Source organism: Lissotriton vulgaris, chromosome 2_1 (assembly GCF_964263255.1).
Source record: "Lissotriton vulgaris chromosome 2_1, aLisVul1.2, whole genome shotgun sequence".
Lineage (NCBI taxonomy): Eukaryota > Metazoa > Chordata > Amphibia > Caudata > Salamandridae > Lissotriton > Lissotriton vulgaris.
This window is the reverse complement of record NC_141687.1, coordinates 1974854024-1974875565: the sequence shown is the minus strand read 5'-3', so window position 1 is coordinate 1974875565 and position 21542 is coordinate 1974854024. Positions and strand designations below refer to the sequence as shown.

The 21542-nt window shown below is 49.4% G+C and overlaps 1 protein-coding gene across 3 annotated transcripts in view; it reads left to right on the top strand.

Annotated features, from left to right (window-relative positions):
• Positions 1-21542, top strand: part of MAN2A2 (mannosidase alpha class 2A member 2) — a 668437-nt gene that overhangs the window by 206439 nt on the left and 440456 nt on the right. For all 3 annotated transcript variants that reach the window (XM_086958183.1, XM_086958182.1, XM_086958181.1), the window contains one exon: positions 17699-17876. In XM_086958183.1, coding sequence (XP_086814309.1) covers positions 17699-17876 — 178 coding nt within the window. The remainder of the gene's footprint in view (positions 1-17698; positions 17877-21542) is intronic.

Below are 21542 nucleotides of genomic sequence, written 5' to 3'. Positions count from 1 at the left end.
GAGGTATTTGACTGAGTTCATTTTAAAGATTACCGACTATACTTTTAATTACACAATAGTCTGTACATCAGACCCAGACAAATGGGAAGTGCTGCTGTACAGTGGTTGTCCAACTCAATCTGAAATATTTAGGTACTTGTAACAGATCTGTAAAAGCGGATGCATAGAAAGGGTTTTCCTCCATTATCTGCACCTTTTTTTTGGGCTGCTGTATAATATCACTGACCACAAATCAACTTACCTAATGGCCACCCATCTCTGCCTCAACATATTTTTTATGGTTGCATTAAAAAAAAAAGCAGGGGGCAACTATAGGGTGTATTAAAGCTCCTCAACCGGTTCAAAGGAGTGTCATGACTGTGACCACCCAACTTCTAAACAATGATTTAGAGGCATCTTAATACTTATCCAATACTGCTGATATCTTAAAAAAAACCTTATATTCTTAGCAATACTTTTCCCATGCAGAGTGTGTATCATATTGCATGTGTTCGGCCCGGCGCTGTGTCATCCTGTTATGTGTATTATTAGGGCACAGGTAGTTACGTGAGTGTCACAAAGCTCCGAGTACCACAGTTTGCAGTGTTGTTGCTTCATGTGTGGTATGGAGTTAGGTGGTGAATGGAACTACCAGTTTAGAGATATCTGATGCATTGACATAGTCCAGGTTTGCATTTATGTTCCTGTTTTCTCTTTTTGCGAGGCTCCATAGTAGAATTTCAAATACGAAGATTACAAATAGGTCCTGGCAATTCTATCTATTTATTTAGTAGGAATTCCTTTGGAAACATAGTTCCGAGAAGGGCTGTTCAGTCCTGAAGAATGCCCAGAGATATGATTGTGCACTGTTAAGGGATAACACCTGTTGGCCCATTCAGAGGTTTCTGGACAGTTAACTCTCCCTTAAGGCTCCTCAGGAGGACAGCGGTTTACAGAATATCCACTTTTCTCCAATCCAATACGGCTGTCCCTTTGGGTGAGCCTAGAAATTGAGGCACACAAATCACGTTGGATTGCTCAATCGTAATACCAAAGTGCTAAATGTCCAATAACATCTATTTTAAAAAAAGAAGCACATTGGAATTTCTAGTGACATTGACTCCTGCTATGCTAACAAAAAACTACCAGATGGGGAAGGAAAAGCATAAGCTAAAGCCAGTGGATGAACAGATAAACGTTTATTTTGCTGTAGTTAAAGCATTGCTCAAGCCAGCTGAGGTGGCTTTTAATATACTGTTTCCTGACGAAATCCAAGTATTGGTTGCTACAGCCCTGTTTTTACACAACCAAATCTTTTACCTCAGTCGGTCTCCATACTCTTCAATCTTCACCAAGCCAGTTTGGGCTAGCATTACACAGATCCTGTGTTTGGCTCAAGAATACAACATACTTTCTCAGCTCCTCTATTCTTAAATCAAGTTTGTTCTCATTTTTTGCACAGTGTTCTGCATCCTACTAGTTAAAGCTAGTTGATAATAAATATCCTTCTTCAGGATGAAAGGTTACATTTGCACATCAAGTACAACAATTACTGTGCCAGGTTCCCTCCAAAATCCTACTGTGGCACGACAAAGTGCATTGCCCACCTTATGGTATCTTAATTGGCCTTGTAACATGTCCAACTCATCCCGAAAGGTGTATCCTTATGCAGAGGACCGAGCAAGTCACAGTGGGAACACAGAATAAGGACTCTTACCAAGAAGTTAGAACATCCACATTTTTAAGAGCTTCTTGGATTTAAGAGAAACTGGATGTTAGTCTGATATTCTGAGGAAGTGCATTCCAGTGCTGGGACATCAGGAGAGAGAAGGGGCGGCCTCCAGTTTTAGTAGGGTGACTGCACCAAGTATGCAGAAGAGCCTGCTTGGCAAATCTCAGAGCCCTAGGATCTGTAAAATTCCAAATAACTCTGAAAATATGCAGAACTCGAAAGGTGGAGGGCTTATGTACGTGCCATTACAATTTGAAAATAGCACGCTAATGCACAAGTAGCCAATGAAGCAACTTTAAAGTGGCGCTTGATGCTGTTCTTTGCGGGAGATTGAAAATCCTGCAGACATCAGTAATGATGCCTACATTCCGAACAACTTTTTTCAGCCTAGGAGCAGATCCTAGATTGTTTGGTCACCAGTTGTTAGACCAGATAGAATTGGCTTTACCAAAAAGGATAATCTTGGTCTTATACCCATTTAACTTGACAGCTTTTCCTCATCTAATTGGCCACATTGTTTAAACATTATACAAATTTTTGTCAAGTTGTTTCTGTGTTGTATGCAATAGAGATTGGTTGGTTGTCATCACCATTCAATAGATTTGAAACTACGTTCTCTGACAATTCCAGCTAGGGGAATCATGTTAAATAGTGTTGGACTAAGAGATGCTCCCTCGGGACACCACAGATAACAGCAACGGAGTTGGAAATGAATGAAGAAAACTGACTACGTTATGTGTGTACATGGGAAAAGACTGAAGCTATCGGGCGTCCTTCAAAGAGAAGCCTATCTCATGCACTTTTTTAATCATAGTGTCAAGAGAGATTATATGACACACCACAGATAGAGCTTAAAGGTTTCGGGCAACAGGTCTGCCCTCTTTCAACATAAGCCTGATGGAATCTGTGGCAGCAAAAACATTGGTTTCTGTGCTATGTGCTGCCCTGGATCCAGATTGGGAAGGATCCAGCAGCTTATATTTTGTCAAGAGCTCAGATAGTTGTAGGTTAATCAGCCTCTCTAACATTTTTGCCAGATAAGGCATCAGAGAAATAGGAGGAAAACTAAGGATTTCATCTGGCTATGCCAAGGCTTTTATAAGTAGGGGCGGTAAGTATATTGAATGTCTCCATGCTGCAGGAGACTCTGTGTTAAAACTTAGAGTTAAAAAAGTTTAGTCAAATTGCCTCCTAACAAAACAAGCTTAGCTGCTATTTTATACAAAGAGATTTGATTTTGACCGTATTTAAGGATTTAGTGTCCCCATTTAAATATTTTTGGCCTCTGGGGCATCCATCAATAAAAAACAAAAACGAATGCAAAGCAACTATTCTGCGCACCTTTGCATGTGCCTAGCTGAGAGGCAAGAGAGGACAGTCTGTGTTGACAAATTTTCATTGCAGCCTCCCTCTTCACCCCACTTTCCTAGATGAACACTGATTTATTTTTGTTCGAAAGCATGGGAATTAATGATGGAACATACCAATCTGGAGGTGCCGATGTAGCGTAACTAGAGGTTTGCAGCATTAGAATAGTTCATATTTCATTCTACCAACCCTTTATTCTTTTTGGGTAAATGTGTATTGGTTTCCGTAAGCTGATCTTAAGTGCCAGAAACTTAAACAACATGAATGATGTGGATTGGTTACTGTTTTTAAAAACAATGTGTATATAATATTCAGAGGATTTCCAGCATTATGGTGGTGAATGATTCAATGTGTGTGAAACCTACCTAGAATGAAGATCCAAAGTTGCAACAAAGCAACTCCTTCCTCCTGTGCTAACAGTACCTCTATTAGGAAAAACTACAGTCATTTAAATGGGCAGCTTGTGAAAATTCCTCTTTAATGTTCAACTGCAGCATGACTGGTTCAAGATGTGTTGTTATTAATATTAGGGAATTTAAAAACTATGATTAAGTACTAGCCCCATGCAGTTGGAGCCATGATGATCTTTGGCATATAACTGTCACAGAAGGGATGATCTGTGTGGTGCCTACCCCATTAAACGAGAAGTCATTCATGAGTTGCTGCAGTGTATAACTAAAAGGCGTTATAAAAAGAGGAGCAGACTGGGGGCCGTGACTAGCCAGCGAATATGGTGGACGCAAACCTCTAATGCTCCGTCCATCAATCCCCTCTTATCCGTTATAATTATCCTGTGAGTGCCATCTAAGACACTGATGACCAGGACCAGGCGTCGGAAGGCGCGCTGCATCTGAGAAGCCTTGAACCAAGCGGTTTGACCCACCGGAAGCGCGTCGGTGCAGGAGACAAGCGCGCTGCCCTGCTAACCGTGCGGCCGTGCGCAGATATTTTGTGCAAGAAGATGGCCGCCAGCGGTGGAGAGTCTGCCCTGTAATCACAGCGTATCGGAAAATGGAGTGATTGGTAGGTGGAAGCGTTCTCGCAAAATCGGAGGACCGGAGCCGTGCTGCGATCGCTGACGAGCTGTGGCAGACAAAAGTATGAGGCAAATGAAGAGGGGTGACAGCGGAAAAGAATTGTGGCAAGCCCCCCGTGCCGGAGTGCCCAAGCACACAGATGCGGCAGTGACTGCCGTGCGCCTCCGCCCACACCCCCCTGCAGTCTGAGACAACAAACGCCGCAGACACGCCACATAGGGGCCCATGTGCTGTGGGCTACGTGGTGTCAGTGGCTGAGTGGTGGGAATCCACCAAAGATCTGCGGTGAGCAACGAGAGGGCGGCCCAGAAACCGTACAAGACCCCACGAGGCGCCGAGTAACATGACTGTGGTCAGCGGAGTAGACCTTACATCGACAGACAGCGCCGTGCGGACTCCTATAAGAACCCGGGAACTGGGGGCTGCACGGTGAAAGCGCCTGATCAAGGAACAGCCATATGAGAAGGGGTAAGCGGCACGAAAGGTGACTGAGCTGGGCCCCTGAGGTGTGCAGGAACACGAAGGACCGGGACAGACATCACCACTGACCCCATTGGGAACTTTTGATATACAGCCACCATTGCAGTAGTGCGGCCAGAGGAGGAGTGGTGAATCTGGGGAGCCTGGGCCTAGATTGCCACGGGGGAGCTGGAGAGGCCCGTAGTGAACGGGTAACTGGACCTGGTCTCACCTGAGAAGGAAGCACATGAAATACCGGTGAGGAGGCGATAGTAGATGTGCGGGCGGTACTCACTGCGGCCGACCTGAAGAGAACTAGGCTGATGCTGGCGAGACAATATGGCACTTGCAGGACCCACATGACCAAGGCACTAACACTGCACGAAGATTACCACTGGGGACACAGCAGCGCCTAATCAACTCTCCTGGCTCCAACCCCCTGTCTCCCGGAATGCTAATTGTGACGGTGGTGCTGCCTTGGGGCCCGTAAACTGGAGCCGCGTGGAGCTGTCAACCTGTAAGGCAGGGTTGCCCACGCTGAAGGAAGAGGCAGGCAGGCCCTACAACATTATGGATACTATATACACACTGGGCGCTCCGCCGAGCCTGAATGACGCGGTCCCCAGCGCACTGCGACTCCTGGAGTGACCCAGCTGTGACGAGGGGTGTGTAGCTGCGAGGCGGAGGAACCACGAAGACCACTGCAAGGTGAAGCTGGATCTAGGTCACCATGTGGGTGTCGGCGATTCGTGGTAGTGGCTGGAGCAGGCCCAGGTTGAAGCGTCCCACCGTACTTCATCAATGCGACCCAGCAACACTGCAGGAGGAGCTGCGCTGTATACCTGTGAGCAGGCTGCGACCATCACGTCGGCAGTGCCTGAGGAGGCATAGCTGAATAGCCTAAGAGAACAAGAGTGGATGGGTGAGATAGCTGCAGGGACTCTCGCAACCCCTTCAACCTGACTCTGAGAGCTGATCCAACCCTGCACGGCCGGACAGATAAGGGGTGGGAACACTGTGTAGACGTGAGCGCTGCAGTCTTCCCCCCTTCTGCGCACGTGGACCGCTATGACCTGTGGAGGCGGTACTCACACCGGTGGCCGCCGGCGGAGCGCATAGCTTAGACCTTGCCGCCTAGTGGCTGTGCCGATTGACAACGTGCTGACTTATCTGGCAACTAACCACGAATGCCCATGGCGCAGCAGCTGGTAATGGGACGGTTGAGAGCCAAACTCCAGCAGGAGCCTCTACGCATGACCTGTTTGGACGCCGCCAGTATGAATGCAGGAGGTGGGATAGAGACAACGACCACAACCCTTGAGGCCTAAATGGACTCAGTACTTGCAGCAGTGGAAAAGATCGGGACCACGCTGAATCACACAAGGACATCCCTAGAGACCCGGATAGACAAAGTCACCTCGGACTTCACCTTACTCCACGCACATCACAGCAAGTTGGCTGACAAAGTCGCTGCACAAGACCAAACACCTGAGTGAACTCCAGCCTATAACGCGAAGCCACGCAGCTGCACTGCAAGATATGATAGACCGCGTTCACGAACTCGAAGACAGAGCAGAAGATGCAGAAGGACGCTCCCGCCGCAACAAAGTTCGCGTAGTGGGTCTGCCAGAAGAAGGGAGAAACCTGGAACAATTCTCGGAAAAGTGGCTGCACGATCTCTTACCCCAAGGAACACTGTCAATGCAATTTGTGGTCGATTTAGCCCACCGCATGCCGGCACAGATTCCTCAGCCAGGAGCCAGGCCTCGACCGTTCATTTTCAAATTGCTAAACTACAGGTACAGAGACGCTGTACTTCATGAAACGTGCAAGATGACTGGCCTCAAAGTGAGCAGCAATCAGGTTATGCTCTTCCCAGATTACACTGCCTTAGTGCAGAGACGCAGGAGCAACTATAAGGCGTTGAAACGCTAACTCAGATCTCTGGAGTTACCATATTTGTTGTTGTTCCCAGCCGGATTGAGAGTGGTCACGAAAGAAGGGACTTGCTTCTTTGAGTCCCCGGAAGACGCGTGGGACTGGCTGGAAGAGTCGGGGTTGTGGACAGGCGTGCTGCCTTCAGCCCCAGAAGGAGACAACTCACGAGCAGACAACACAGGAGGCGTCGAAAGCGAGGACCCCCAAGGAACGCAAAACCGATGGCTGCGGCACAGAGTCCGGAGAAAACGAAGGAAAGACAAGCCGCGCTGACAGCGGTCACGACTCTCGTAACTACTCAACCCACAGAAAGACTGGTCTTCTACGCGCAGGAAGCGCTGGTAGCCAGTGGATCCTCGTCTCCGTCAACTGAGATATTCGAAGAGTTTCAACTTGTCAACGATTACCTCACAAACTGCTGATGGTATCATATGAAGAGTGACTGACGTGGTAGGCGATGGCATAAGCAGCTCATGCAAGTAGAACTATGTTTGTTGACATCTTTGATGTTGCTAGCTGGAATGTGAGGAACTGGGTCCACTAGGTTAAATACAACACGCACTCCACACTGTATTGATGTGGTAACAATACATCTGCCATTAACCGCAGCACACATAATATTGGAGGGCAAGCTCACACTCGACCCAAACAACTGAGCCAACACCCTATTGGTCCTATAAGATACCTTTGATGACTAGATAGATGGTGCATCGCGCACACTGGAACTAAGCCGGTGGCCATACCACAACACCACTAGTACACGCACCCAATCTGTGCCACATGGAACATATGCAAGCAACTGTCTTTGTCGCTCAACCGCCTCGAATCACAGCTTCTACAGTATGAGTTGGAGGGAGAAGGTGGGGGTAGACAGCCCGGCCAGCTAGAAGGCCTTAGGACACAACATGTGGAACTCATAGAAAAGCTAATGTGCCACATCTACACTGCTCACACAGCCCGCACCCATGCCAAAGCGGATAGGGCAGGTCGCCTACTAGCCTGGCTACTGACTTGAAGGTAGACATACTCCAATTGGGGCCATACGCACACCAGAGGGAACTCTAGTGTACACACCGAGGGAAATGCATAAAGTAATGTGGGATCACTACTCACTGTTGTACCAATCCAAACTACGCTGCTCCAGCCCTGACCTAGAGAGGTTCCTAGAACCTGTTCAATTACCCACAGCCTCAGGAGCGCTTAAAGAGGCATTCAATCTAGAGCTAATAGGCGAAGAAATAGGGTCGATGGCCTCCAGGAAAACGCTGAATATTACAAGTCCTACCGAGAGCCTCTAACGCAGCATCTGCATGCCCTATACTACACGACCCTGGAGAACACACATTACCCATGTCGATGCAAAGGCCTGCCTGGTGTCTCTGTTAAAACCAGACCCAGACCTGAAAGCTTAGGGTCCTATAGACCACTGGCACTCTTAAATGTGGATTATAAAATACTCGCCAAAGTGCTAGCGGAGCGGTTGGCGCTGGTTGTCCCTGAACTGGTCCACACTGACCAGAATGTATTTGTGCCCAAGCGTAGCACATCGTTGACTCTACGGAGATTCTTTAGAGTGGCCGCGGACGGGGTGAAGGAATGGTCTAGGGTGGGATGCCTGGTGCTCGACCTTGAGAAGGCCTTCGACTGCTAGGAGTGGAGCTACATGGCAGCAGTGCTTCTACGGTACGACCTAGGTTGAGGTTTCCTCTAGATGGTCGACCTACTATACAAAAACCCTACAGTTAGAGTGCGGTTGGGACCATACATCTCTGACGCCATTCCTATACGCAGGGGTACTAGACAGGGGTGCCCGCTACCGCCTCTCCTGTTCGCATTAGCAATTGAACCCCGGGCTGCAGCTATGCGTGCGACGCTAGATGATGACATACCTCTAGGAGATGCAACACATCAGGTGTCGCTATACGCGGACGACCTCCTAGTATTTGTGAGAGATGTGGGAAACCTACCCGACCAACTAGAGCACACACTGCGTGACTTCGCTGCTCTCTCGGCCTCCGAGTGAATGCCAACAAGTCCTGCCTCTACCCATTTGGGTGAGACACGCAGGATCCGGGCTATATTTTAGAGGGCACGAGGGTGCAGTGGAATGCGGACACTTTCCGCTATCTCGGCATCCAGCTATACCATATATAACCAGCAGACCTCTTTGACAGTAACCTGGAACAGCCATCAAATCAAAGTGAACTTTTGGAGAAAGTCACTTACAGGGTGGCACTATCCAAGATGGTAATCCTTCCTCGACTCCTGTTGTACTTTGCTAATCTGCCCCTCTATATCCCAGCGGCCTTCTTCGCCACACTCACTAAGCTGCTCCGGGACTTCCTCTGGACAATGCGAGTCACAGGTTGGCGCTAGCAGAGCTATACTTGCCTACCGATCAAGGGGGACAAACTGTGCCATGTTTCGAGCACTACTATTTGGCTACACAGCTGCAGTGGATAGCCCGCTGGCTAGCTGCCAGAGGTCGTGAAGACACCACAACCTCCGCTCCCCTCTCTCTAGACTATATGCCCAAACTTTTCCACCCAGCCTCTAAAGCCTCAGTGCGTACCCTTCACCTCCTGGCGGTGGCTTATAGGTGCTACCGTCGCCGCCTGCATCTCACCAAAACACTGGTCCCCTATGCGCCGGCCATACCGCTAGTGGGCTCCCCCAGCGAGCCTGTGGTGCTTACACCTCTTGAACTTACGGACTGGCACGAAGCTGACATAAAGACATTGGGAGACCTGTACCGAGACGGCATTCTCTTACCATATGAGTCCCTGGTCGACGAGGTGAAGCTGCCGCCGGGACAATTTCTAAGGCACTGTTCACTCATCGCGACATTGTCCTCTAGATGGGGAGAAATGCAAGAGGAACCAAGCCATGCACCTTACCATCCAGTACCTCCATGTTATGGGACGTGGTAGATAGTTGATCCGCTAGTTTGCAGCATCCCTTCGATCACACGCAGCGATAACTCTAGACCCGCTGCGCCGCCCGCTGCGCCGCCCGCTGCGCCTGGAACGGCCGTTAGAGGACAGGGAATGGGAAAGGATACTAAAAATTCCAATGCGAATTCCTAGGAACTTGAGATTTCGACACATACAGCTATTTATAGTCCACAGAGAATACCTCACACTCGAAAAGATAAACAGATACTTTCACCTCAAAGATGTGTTATGCCCTTGGTGCACGGAGGAGGGGGTTAGAATGGTACACATACTATGGAGCTGTCACAAGCTACACACCTATTGGCAAGCTGTAGGCGCAGCACTACACACCTGTACAGGCCGAGACATACCCTTTGAATGGCCTGTATATGTTCGAGGCATGTGGGCTGCTGAATTCATATCTGTGCATAGATCGCCGCCTAGTGTTGGGTCCGGATGATTGCACATTGTTGTCCTGGAAGAGTCTTCGAAGTATCACGAGATAGGTGGCTCCTCCCCTGGACTACAGTGCGCATGGGCATCGCCTCCATCCCCAGATTGTTTTTTTCCGCCATTGGGTTCGGATGTGTTTCGGTTCCCTCTGTCGGAATCGATAGTTGTTAAACTTTTCTACTCGAGACCAAAAGGTCTTTAGGCTGAGCGTCGGTATCGTTACGTTCGGGTGTCTTGTCTGTCTCTCAGCTCCGAACTCTTGCTACCCATCCGCGTGCTCTCGGCGCGGACGGGCCTACTCTATGCTCCAGCTATGGAACGAACTCCGTTCAAGAGGTGCCCGGTGTGCACCTCCAAGTATTCACACCTCGATGTGCACCCTGTGTGCAACAAATGTTTGTCACCGGACCATGACGAAGCCAGATGTATGGCATGTTCGAAGTTCCGGTGTAAGAAAACTCTCAAGATTCGTCGGGCCGCTAGACTCCAGGCCCAGTTATCGGCTACCCCGGCGCCCCCACCAGACAACATCTTCGAGGAATTTGTTGAAGACGACCACGCCATACAGGTTTCGGACTCTAGTCCCGCGTCCGAGGGGGATGCCTACGACGCGGGTGATGAGGACTTTGACGAAGCCGGCGACGAGGTAGGGGACGACGATAGGGCCATTGCCACCGTGGGGGATAGCTCGGAGGAAGAGCATCCCCAAACAGACTCAGGGGTCAACCCCCTTCATGCGGCCCAGGTCGAGGGATCGCCTTCGGGCCTTACCCAAGACCTCGTTACTAGTCCAACAGCCCCGCCTCCGGGCCCGGTCACGGACATTTCTGAGGCGCCACTCCCGTTAACAAAAACGAAAGTGAAGCCATCGGGATCCACTCCCCCGGTTTCGAAACCGAAAGTGAAAGTTGCGCTGGTGCAGAAGGCTCTGGAGGCGTCAACTTCCAAACAATTCAAAATGGCCGACTTGAAGAGCCACGCCAAAATGGCCGACCCAAAGCCCTCAGGGTCGACGCCGAAGGCGAAGTCGACCGACGCGGCTGCGTCGGCGCCGAGGATGGTCGTGGTCGATGACTCGAAGACGGCTCCGAAGAAGCGCCAGGGCGACGCCGCGGCCCAGACTCCGCCGGCGCCGGCCCTCGGGGATAAAGAACGTGAGGTGTCGGCTCCGAAGAAGGTGCCTTTCGCCGAGCCGACTCCCGACTCAGGAAGATCGCTCGAGCCAGTCAAGCCCTCTCCAGCCTTAACCAAGAAGGTCGCAGAATCCCTGCAGCGGCTTCGGAAGGACACTGTGGTTCCCGAACCAGGAGATGTGGCGCCGAAGCACACACCTAAGCCCGCGAAGGCGCAAACGCCTATCCGCTTTACCCTGCCGCCGAAGTCGACGCCGAAGGCTTTCGCTCCGACGCATGGGGCAGGCGGGCCCTCAAAGGAGGTATCAACGCCCAAAGCGGCGTTAGTGGTGTCGAAGCCTCGGCTCCAGCCACTTGCAGATGAAGAGCGTCGGGAGGTCATCATCGACGCCAATACTGGGAAACTGTCTCTCCTCAAAAGGAAAATCACCACGGAGCCGGTGTTAGAACATTTTCGGATTCCTCTCAAGAATAAGAGGGACTCTGAGGGGACTTCGGCCCCGATAGAGCCTATGTCTCCACGAGCCTTAGAACACTCGCCAACGCGTTCCAATGCAGGGGATGCTGACGATGAGGACGTCGAGTACAACTATCCGGCGTACTCGGATCCGGAGGAGGAGCATGAACCTTGGTCTGCCGGAGGCGACCCAGAGGACCCGCAGTCGGGCCAGGAACCGCAGCTTTTTGCGGCCAAAACTTCACCGACGGAGGACTCGGCAGCCTTCAACGCTTTGATTGAGAGAGCTGCAGCTAACCATGATGTCGAGCTGCACTCAGACCCTGTGGATGTGGACTTTTTGTTTGACACCTTCTCAGTGGCTGAAAAGTCAGTCAAGACACTGCCAATGCTCAAGGGAGTGCTGAAGCACGCAACGGAGGTCTTCAAAGAGCCCACCCGGGCGCGTGCCATTAACCCTCGCATTGATAAGAAATATAAGGCAGCGCCCTCGGATCCAACATACATCAAGGGACACTTGCCACTGGACTCGTTGGTTGTATCCAACGCTCGGAAGAGGGCGAACTCTCAGATCACCGGTGACGCTCCTCCCCCAGACAAAGAGTCTAAAATATTTGAGGCCTCAGGGAAACGGATTGCTGCACAGGCAGCTAATATTTGGCGAATCTCAAACACACAGGCCCTACTTGCACGCTACGATAGGGCTCATTATGACACCTTGGAATCACTACTGCAACACTTGCCTGACCAGTACAAGGAGGCAGGAGAAATGTTAATTCAGGAGGGAAAGCTCATCACAAACGCTTCCATCAAATGTGCGCTGGACGTGGCTGATACAGCCTCCAGGGCCATCAACACTAGCGTGTTGCTTAGAAGGCATGCTTGGCTTAGGATATCAGGGTTCAAACCGGATATACAAACAACAATCCTGAACCAAACAGTTAATCCTGACCACCTGTTCGGCCCAGAGGTGGATGCGACACTGGAAAAAATGAAAAAAGATACAGACACTGCCAAGTCTATGGGGGCCCTCCAGTCTCAGCAGTTTCGGAGTGGTTCCTTTTGCCGCTCCAATTCCAGAGGCACCTCAAGGGGTCAGGCATCGCAGTCCACACAGTATTATAAAAGTAACACCCAAACCTCATACACCAACAAAGGTAGAGGTGGCTACAGAGGCAACAACGTCAAGGGCAGGGGACGTGGAAACAACAGCTCCAGGTCCACCACCGCCAACAAGCAGTGACGTCTTGTCACTGCCCCCCGACCATACAGCACCGGCCGGGGGGAGACTCCAGCAGTTCCTGCCCGCGTGGAAATCCATCACCACGGACAGGTGGGTCAAGTCTCTTATCCAGTACGGTTACTGTCGAACTTACTTCCACTCCACCAAACATACCCCCGAGGAGCCGTCCTATGTCCGGCGAGCACTTGCACTTGTTGCAGCAGGAAGTTCAAGTCATGCTGCAAAAAGGGGCAATAGAGCTCGTTCCATTGCAAGAAAGGGGAACAGGGGTTTACTCCCTGTATTTTCTAATCCCCAAAAAGGACGGATCCCTCAGGCCCATCCTGGACCTCAGGCCCCTCAACTGGTACATTCTCTCGGAGCACTTCCATATGCTCACGTTACAGCAGGTACTCCCTCTGCTTCAACAGGGGGACTTCCTGGCTACGCTGGATCTAAAAGATGCATATTTTCATATCCCCCTGCATCCTTCCCACAGGAAGTATCTCAGATTTACGATTCAAGACCAGTTCAGGGTTCTGCCGTTCGGGGTCACCACGGCGCCAAGGGTATTTACAAAGTGCCTGGCAACTGTGGCGGCGCATCTACGACGCCAAAACGTCCACGTATATCCTTATCTGGACGACTGGCTCATTCAGGCAAAAACAGAACAGCAGTGCTCCGAACACGTGTCCCGCACCATTCATCTCCTGCACGATCTGGGATTCTCTCTGAACTACCCAAAATCCCATCTCCAGCCCGCCCATGTACGGCAGTATCTGGGCGCGACAATAAACACTCTGGCGGCCACTGCGCAGCCAAATTCAGTGAGAATCGCCAGTATCCAAACGCTGATCCAACGATTCAGGCCCCAGCACTCGCTTCCAGCGAAAGTGTTCATGCAGTTGATAGGCATGATGGCCTCCTGCATCTCCATTGTCCCGCACGCGAGACTACATATGCGTCCGCTTCAGGAGTGCCTAGCACGTCAGTGGACTCAGGCTCATGGGCAACTAACAGACCTAGTGTTGGTGAGCGGTCGGGCGTACAACTCTCTGCATTGGTGGAATCCACAAAACCTTTGCAAGGGCCGACCGTTCCAGGAGCCTGTGCCACAGATTATCCTGACAACGGACGCCTCTCTCCAGGGATGGGGAGCGCATGTACTCCACTACACAGTGCAGGGACTCTGGACACCACAGCAAAGGAAGATGCACATCAATGTGTTGGAACTGATGGCAATCTTCATGGCCTTGAAGGCGTTCAAAGTACATCTGTGCAACAAGGTCGTGTTGATCCGGACGGACAACATGACAGCCATGTACTACATTCCGAAACAGGGGGGCACACACTCTCCGCAGCTGTCTCATCTGGCTCAGAGCATGTGGAAGTGGGCCATTCAGAGGAACATCTTCCTCATGGCAGAGCATCTCCCGGGCAAGGACAACCAGATGGCGGACCTGCTCAGCAGGCACAGCCATCAGATGCACGAGTGGGAGATACATCCATCAGTACTGCAACCGTACTTCCAAAAGGGGGGTCATCCAGAGATAGACCTGTTCGCCACAAAGGAGAACGCAAAATGCCGAAGCTTCGCCGCCAGGTTCCCACACCCGCAATCACAGGGCAATGCGATGTGGATGAACTGGTCAGGCAGATTTGCATACGCTTTTCCCCCAGCACCTCTGATACCGCTGGTGGCACGCAAGCTCAGGCAGCACTCGATGACTCTCATCCTGGTTGCTCCAACGTGGGCTCGCCAACCATGGTACACCACGTTTCTGGAACTGTCCGTGGTACCGCATCAAAGGCTTCATCTCACTCCCAGCCTTCTGACGCAGAGCCATGGCGACATTTAGCACCCTGATCCGCAACAGCTCAACCTGGCGATCTGGCTCCTGAAGTCCTAGAGTTTGGCTACCTCAATCTTCCCCCCGATTGCATGGACATCATTCGGGAGGCTAGAAAGCCCACTACTAGAGCGTGTTATGCGGCTAAATGGAAGAGGTTTGTCATTTACTGTGTTAACCACCATATTGACCCGCTAGATGCTTCCATTCAAAACATCATTTGTTACTTTTTCCACCTGTATCAATGCAATTTGGCGTACTCTTCCATCCGCATTCACCTGTCTGCTATAGCAGCATACCTCCAGAATAGGCAACACCTGTCCCTTTTTAAGGTCCCTGCTATCAAGGCTTTTCTGGAAGGACTCAAGAGTCATTCCACCAAGGACCCCACCAGCTCCAGAATGGAACCTCAATGTGGTTCTTACAAGGCTGATGGTTCCTCCCTTTGAGCCACTGCACTCTTGTGAGCTTCAGTTTCTGACTTGGAAGGTTGCTTTCTTAGTAGCAATTACATCGCTACGGAGGGTTAGCGAGTTGCAGGCGCTCACCATCCAAGAACCTTTCTTCCAAGTCCATGCTAACAGGGTCGTTCTCCGCAATAACCCTAAATTCTTACCCAAGGTTGTATCTCAATTCCATATGAACCAGACAATTGAGTTGCCGGTGTTTTTCCAAAACCCAGAGACGCTGGCGGAGCGAATGCTCCACACCCTTGACGTTAAAAGAGCCTTGATGTACTACGTGGACAGGACAAAAGATTTTCGCAAAACCAAGCAGCTTTTCGTTGCTTTTGCCTCACACCACAAGGGAAACGCTATCTCCAAAGCTGGGATCGCTAGGTGGATCGTGAAATGCATTCAAATCTGTTACGCTAAAGCTAAACACACTCTCACTATCCCACCAAGAGCCCACTCCACCAGGAAGTTGGGGGCCTCTATGGCTTTCCTAGGTAACATTCCCTTAGAAGATATTTGTAGGGCAGCCACATGGTCTACCACACATACTTTCACTAAACATTACTGTGTAGACGTGCACTCCAAACAGCAGGCAGCTGTTGGTCAGGCTGTTCTCAAAACGCTTTTTCAGACTGCTGCAGCTGGCACGGGCGGCCGCCGCTAATGGAGGGACTGCTATGTATTCTATGCACAGATATGAATTCAGCAGCCCACATGCCTCGAACTGCAAATGCTACTTACCAGTATGCATCTGTTCTTGGCATGTAGGGCTGCTGACATTCATATCGCCCACCCTCCTCCCCGGCGCCTGTAGCAGCTGCAGCCTTCATATATGTATATGCTCACAGCATGGTCATCACTCACATACTTCACTCCATCTCTGCCAATGGCTAAAAACAATCTGGGGATGGAGGCGATGCCCATGCGCACTGTAGTCCAGGGGAGGAGCCACCTATCTCTTGATACTTCGAAGACTCTTCCAGGACAACAATGTGCAATCATCCGGACCCAACACTAGGCGGCGATCTATGCACAGATATGAATGTCAGCAGCCCTACATGCCAAGAACAGATGCATACTGGTAAGTAGCATTTGCATTATTACACCAGTTCTGCAGGTCTCCGACCACAAACATCTCCTCTCGCTTCCTAGACCTAGGTTTGGCGGTAGCCAAGCGGCTCCTAACCAAGAAATGGAAGGCACGAGACCCACCACACATACGGGCATGGAGGTACTCACTTTTAGCGTGGGCCAAAGCAGAAGGAATTGCCATCCTGCCGGAGGAAAACGTTGGGGCTACGGAAGACATCTATAGCAATGCAATGGGAGGGACTACTTCATGCCCTGATACACATCGAGGGGGACGACCCAGAGGGACAACAGGGGAGTGGAGGAGACCCCTGATAGGGGGAGTGGAGTAACCTGATAGCAAGTAGCAGCAATGACAAGTAGGAGTGTGCATACCATCTAACAACTAAGGTGCGCTACGACACGGGGGTGGACGGGGAGGTAGACCCGAGAGGATGAGATCGGGGGGGACAGAAGGGGGGGAGAGGCAGGGTACAAAATACACACCTGAAAATCGATGCATGCTGCTGTTGCTAGTTTTGAACTTTTGTTGGTTGTTTTCTTCTGTTTATAACATCTGTACACTTGCCCGAACTGTATGATCTGCAAAGACTCTGCAGAAAACGTAAATGGAACTGCGTCGAATGTATGATGGCTGTTATTCTTGCGGAACATGCACAATCTGCCGAGATTCAGCTCGTAGCTGTGCCTACCACATCATCAAATGTATATCTGACATAAGCAGCCAATCAACTGTAATGTATCTTTAATGTAGACAAATGGTTCACTGTATGGTCAACTTTGTGTGATACATGTTATCTTTTTAAAAATTAATAAAAACAGATTTAAACAAACAATAAAAAGAGGAGCAGACTAGTTACCTATTTGCTCTGTTTTACTGTGGCAAGAAGGTAGTAGACATTTATTTTTGAAGGCTGTTAGCCGTACCAACCACTTTTTTTTTTGTGACAAGTGGAAGGTAAACCAAATCAACGCAGCTGAGTCTATAGGTTAGCTGGATTCCAGCTAGTACTAGGTTCCTTTTTTTTTTTGCATAGTACCGCCAGCCAAAGGCAGTTTGGAGCAGTTGGTTGATTCATTAACTGACAGAAAAGCTCTTGGAGACGGAAGGAAGTTTAACTTTTAAGTTGCATACTGTTTCTTTGGTCTTCCTTTGGTTTTGAAACAACATACTATATATGGTAAATAAACTCATCCAAAATAAAGAAGCTTCTATTAATGATGAGTCTCCATGGCATTTGTTGAACGAAGGAAACTTGATTGCATTAAAGCAATAGATGTGCTTTGAAGCAGTTTGTTCCTTGGAGCACTTAACTTGCTCGTGAAGCGACCCATCATTGTAGGTGCAGAAAGAGCTAGTGGTGGTCGTTTAAAATTTGAATTCCCAAACGTGTTTTAATGGTACCTGTGTCAAACCCCCATGTTTCAAAGCCGATTAGGTAGCCCACTGTCACTTGTTTTATCTTCTGTGTCTAATTTTGAAAGTTTATCTATTGAAATGTTGTGCTCCTTAACAAGCCCCTCTGACGTTGTTTTTGTGTCCCAAAACTGTGTCTTTTGACTGCTCTCCAATTTATTTTCCATTTGTTATAGGGCAAACATTTTGTTGGATCAGTACCGCAAGAAGTCAAAGTTGTACCGCAGTAAGGTTGTGCTAGTGCCACTGGGTGATGATTTCCGTTATGATAAAGCTCAGGAATGGGATGCCCAGTTTTTAAACTATCAGAGACTCTTTGACTACATGAACTCTCACCCGGAGCTGCATGTTCAGGTAATGGTTACTAAATATTGTTTATACTGCTGAGTGAGACAGCAGCATGTTACTTGTGCTAATTGCGTAAAACAAAGTAATGACTGCAAAGACAAATTAATGTGTCTACTTCCATATTCTGAAGAATGTCCGTAAAATATAGTACACTCCAAAAATATGATGCTTATCTTGGCAGGTTTCCGAGAGAGAGAGAGAGAGAGAGAGAGAGAGAGAGAGAGAGAGATTTTTTACATACAGAATAGGCGTATTGGTATGGAGTGGTATTGCAGTGTGAAGAGTAGGGGGGTGGTCTACTGAGGATGTATTAGTCCCCCACTCATTAAAATCTGTGTTGTTCTAAAAATTGAATCGTGGTTCTAAAAAGTCTGGGAAGCATTGCCGGGTACTAGAAATGTGATAACTTTTAAGGGAATTCATTTTGTTCCCTAAACCAGACTTATTGTTCCCTCCTTTCTCACTTAGATTTTTTTTTTAAATGAATGTTCAAGGCATGTGGGCTGCTGAATTCATATGTGTGCATAGATCGCCGCCTAGTGTTGGGTCCGGATGATTGCACCTTGTTGTCCTGGAAGAGTCTTCAAGTATCACGAGATAGGTGACTCCTCCCCTGGACTACAGTGCGCATGGGCATCTTCTCCATCCTCAGATTGTTTTTTTCCACCATTGGGTTCGGATGTTATTCCTCTACTCTAACTTGGGAACCGAAACTAAACTTCTTTAAAAGGCCAAAAGGCCTTCAAATTCAACGGTATTGTTCTCGCTCGGTACTTCTTGACTCGACCAAACTTTCCATCTTGATCCGGCCGTCGACGCGGGCCGTAGGGCCTTTCGATGCCACGTGGGACTGCTGTCGATGGAAAGCAGTCCGTTCAAAAGGTGCCCACAATGCCACTCCAAATTCCCGCATTCTGACAAACATACAGTATGCAACAAGTGCTTGTCACCAGAGCACAACGAAGGAAATTGCCCAGCTTGTGCCCAATTCCGTTAGAAGAAAACCATCCGGATTCGACGGGCCGCTAGGCAAGAGATGCAGCAACCAGCACCAGAACCGGAGAACATCTTCGATGATGAACACGACCTACCAGAGGCAGCGGACTCGGATCTAGAGATCGTCACCGTCGAGGACCAGTCGGACTCCGATGACGAGATCCCACTTGGGCAAATCGTGAGTACACATCCCCCAACGCCGCTTGTCCCGAAACTGAAGGCTATGGTGGAAGCATCGCCAAAAGGCCTTAGCTGAGATCGACAAGCTCCTTCAGAAGCCCCGCCTTCTGGCTCGGCTCCGAAGCCAAAAACAAAGCCTTCCGATAGCCCAGGGCCAAGTAACGTTCTCCCCAAGAAGGTCGTCAAACCCAAGAGGGTCGTCGAACCAAAGGTCAGGTCGTCGAACCGAAGAAGGCCGTAGAGCCAAAGGTCGTCGAACCGAAGAAAGGTGTCGAGCCAAAAGTCACTGACCCGAAGAAGGTGGTCGAACCAAAAAAGGTCGCTCAACCCAAAAAGGTTATCGAGCTGAAGGCCGTCGAGCCGAAGAAAAGCCTCGAACCAAAGCAGGTCGTCGATCCAAAGGGAACACACGACCCAAAGAAGGCCGTTGATCCTAAAAAGAGTGGAGAACCACAAAAACAGGATCACACTACAAAACCTGTCGATCCGTAAAAAGTCATCGAGTCGACAAAAGACATTGAGCCTAAGAAAGCTGTCGAGCATAAAAAGTGTTTCGATCCAAAAGCTCCAGTCGATCCCAAACAGGGAGCCGACCCAAAGACAGACAACAAGCCGCAAAAGACGGCTAAACCAACAAAAATCGTAGGACCAAAAAAGGTTACCGACCCCAAAGCAACGGTCGAGCCGAAAAAGACTTCACAACCGAAGGCCCTCGAGCCAAAAAGTCTAAAACACGTCAGTAAGCCAAAAATATCGGCGCCAAAGCCACGGACTGTGGAGGAAGAACTCTTCCATCCCGATCCGGAATCAGAGGAACAATCTAAACTGTATATAAACCCTGAGACTGGCAAGGTTACAGTTTATTATCGAAAGAAGAGACCACTGGACACAGACACTCCTTCCCCTGTTCCTCCAAAGAAAAAGGACTTCGGGACTTCTCCCTCTAGGCCCTTTACTCCTCCTTTCTATCCCAATATACCTTTTGTGCCCTACTCTCCTATACATTCTGACTATAATGATGAGGATAACATGGGGAAAGATCCTCAAGATGACTTTAATCAACCAGAGGATCCACATCCACAAGATGACACATGGGAGGATCAGAATGATCCATATGGCACACAGCCCATCCCTGATGCCTCCCCATACCCGACAAAGCCGTCGCCTACCGACGACACCATTGTCTTTAACCAGCTGCTAGATAGGGCAGCAAAATACCACAAGGTCGACATGCACACTGACCCAGTAGAAGAAGATTTTCTATTCGACACATTTCCTACCTCTGAGAAAAATGTCAGGACACTTCCTATGCTAAAAGGGGTACTAAAACACGCACCTGATATATTTAAAGATCCAGCCAGAGCACGTGTACTCAATCCCAGGATTGAAAAAAATATAAAGCGGCCCCTACAGACCCTGCCTATATTAAAGGTCAGTTGCCTCTAGACTCACTGGTAGTAGCAAACGCTCGTAAAAGAGCAAACTACAGGAGATGCTCCACCTCCTGATAAGGAGTCTAAATTATTGGAAGCCTCAGGCAAGAGAGTAGCCTCACAGGCCTCTAATTCATGCAGAATCGCAAACACACAGGCTCTACTAGCTCGCTACGATAGAGCACACTATGACCAGCTTGAGGGTTTAATTCAACACCTGCCAGAACCTTACAAGGCTCAAGCTAATGACCTCATTCAAGAAGGCAAGTTATTACCAATGCCTCCATTAAATGTGCGCTTGACACAGCCGACACAGCAGCCAGATCCATTAATACCAGCGTCTTACTGCGCAGACAAGCGTGGCTACGCATCTCTGGTTTTAAGAATGAGGTGCAATCCACCATCCTCAACCAACCAGTTAATCAAGACTTCCTGTTTGGCCCTGCAGTAGACCCCATTTTGGATACAATGAAAAAAGATACCGATACTGCGAAATCTATGGGCGCACTGCAGTTTCAACAACACAGAGGCTCCTTTCGTCGCTCCTCCTACAGAGGCACCGCACGAGGCAACACTTCACAAACTTCCTCTACATATAAAAGCAACACCCAAAGTTCCTTTAACAAAGGCTCTAACAGGGGAGGTTATAGGGGAAATAATAACTAGGGCAGAGGACGTGGCGGCAATAACACCAGAGCCTCCACTGCCACCAAACAGTGACTTCATCACACTCCCTCCAGACCATCTAACACCAGTCGGAGACAGAGTCAAACAATTCCTACCAGTCTGGAACGCAATTACCACAGACAGGTGGGTGAGACAAATTATCCAGTATGGTTATTGCCTGGAACTCACTTCTACTCCACCCAACATACAACCCAAACACCGTTCTATGTCCAAGGAACACATCACTCTGTTACAACAAGAGGTGAAATCCATGCTAGAAAAGGGGGCCATAGAGCCAGTCCCTATTCAACACCAAGGGACAGGAGTATACTAGCTATACTTCCTTATCCGCAAAAAGGACGGGTCCCGCAGACCAATATTGGACCTTAGACCGCTA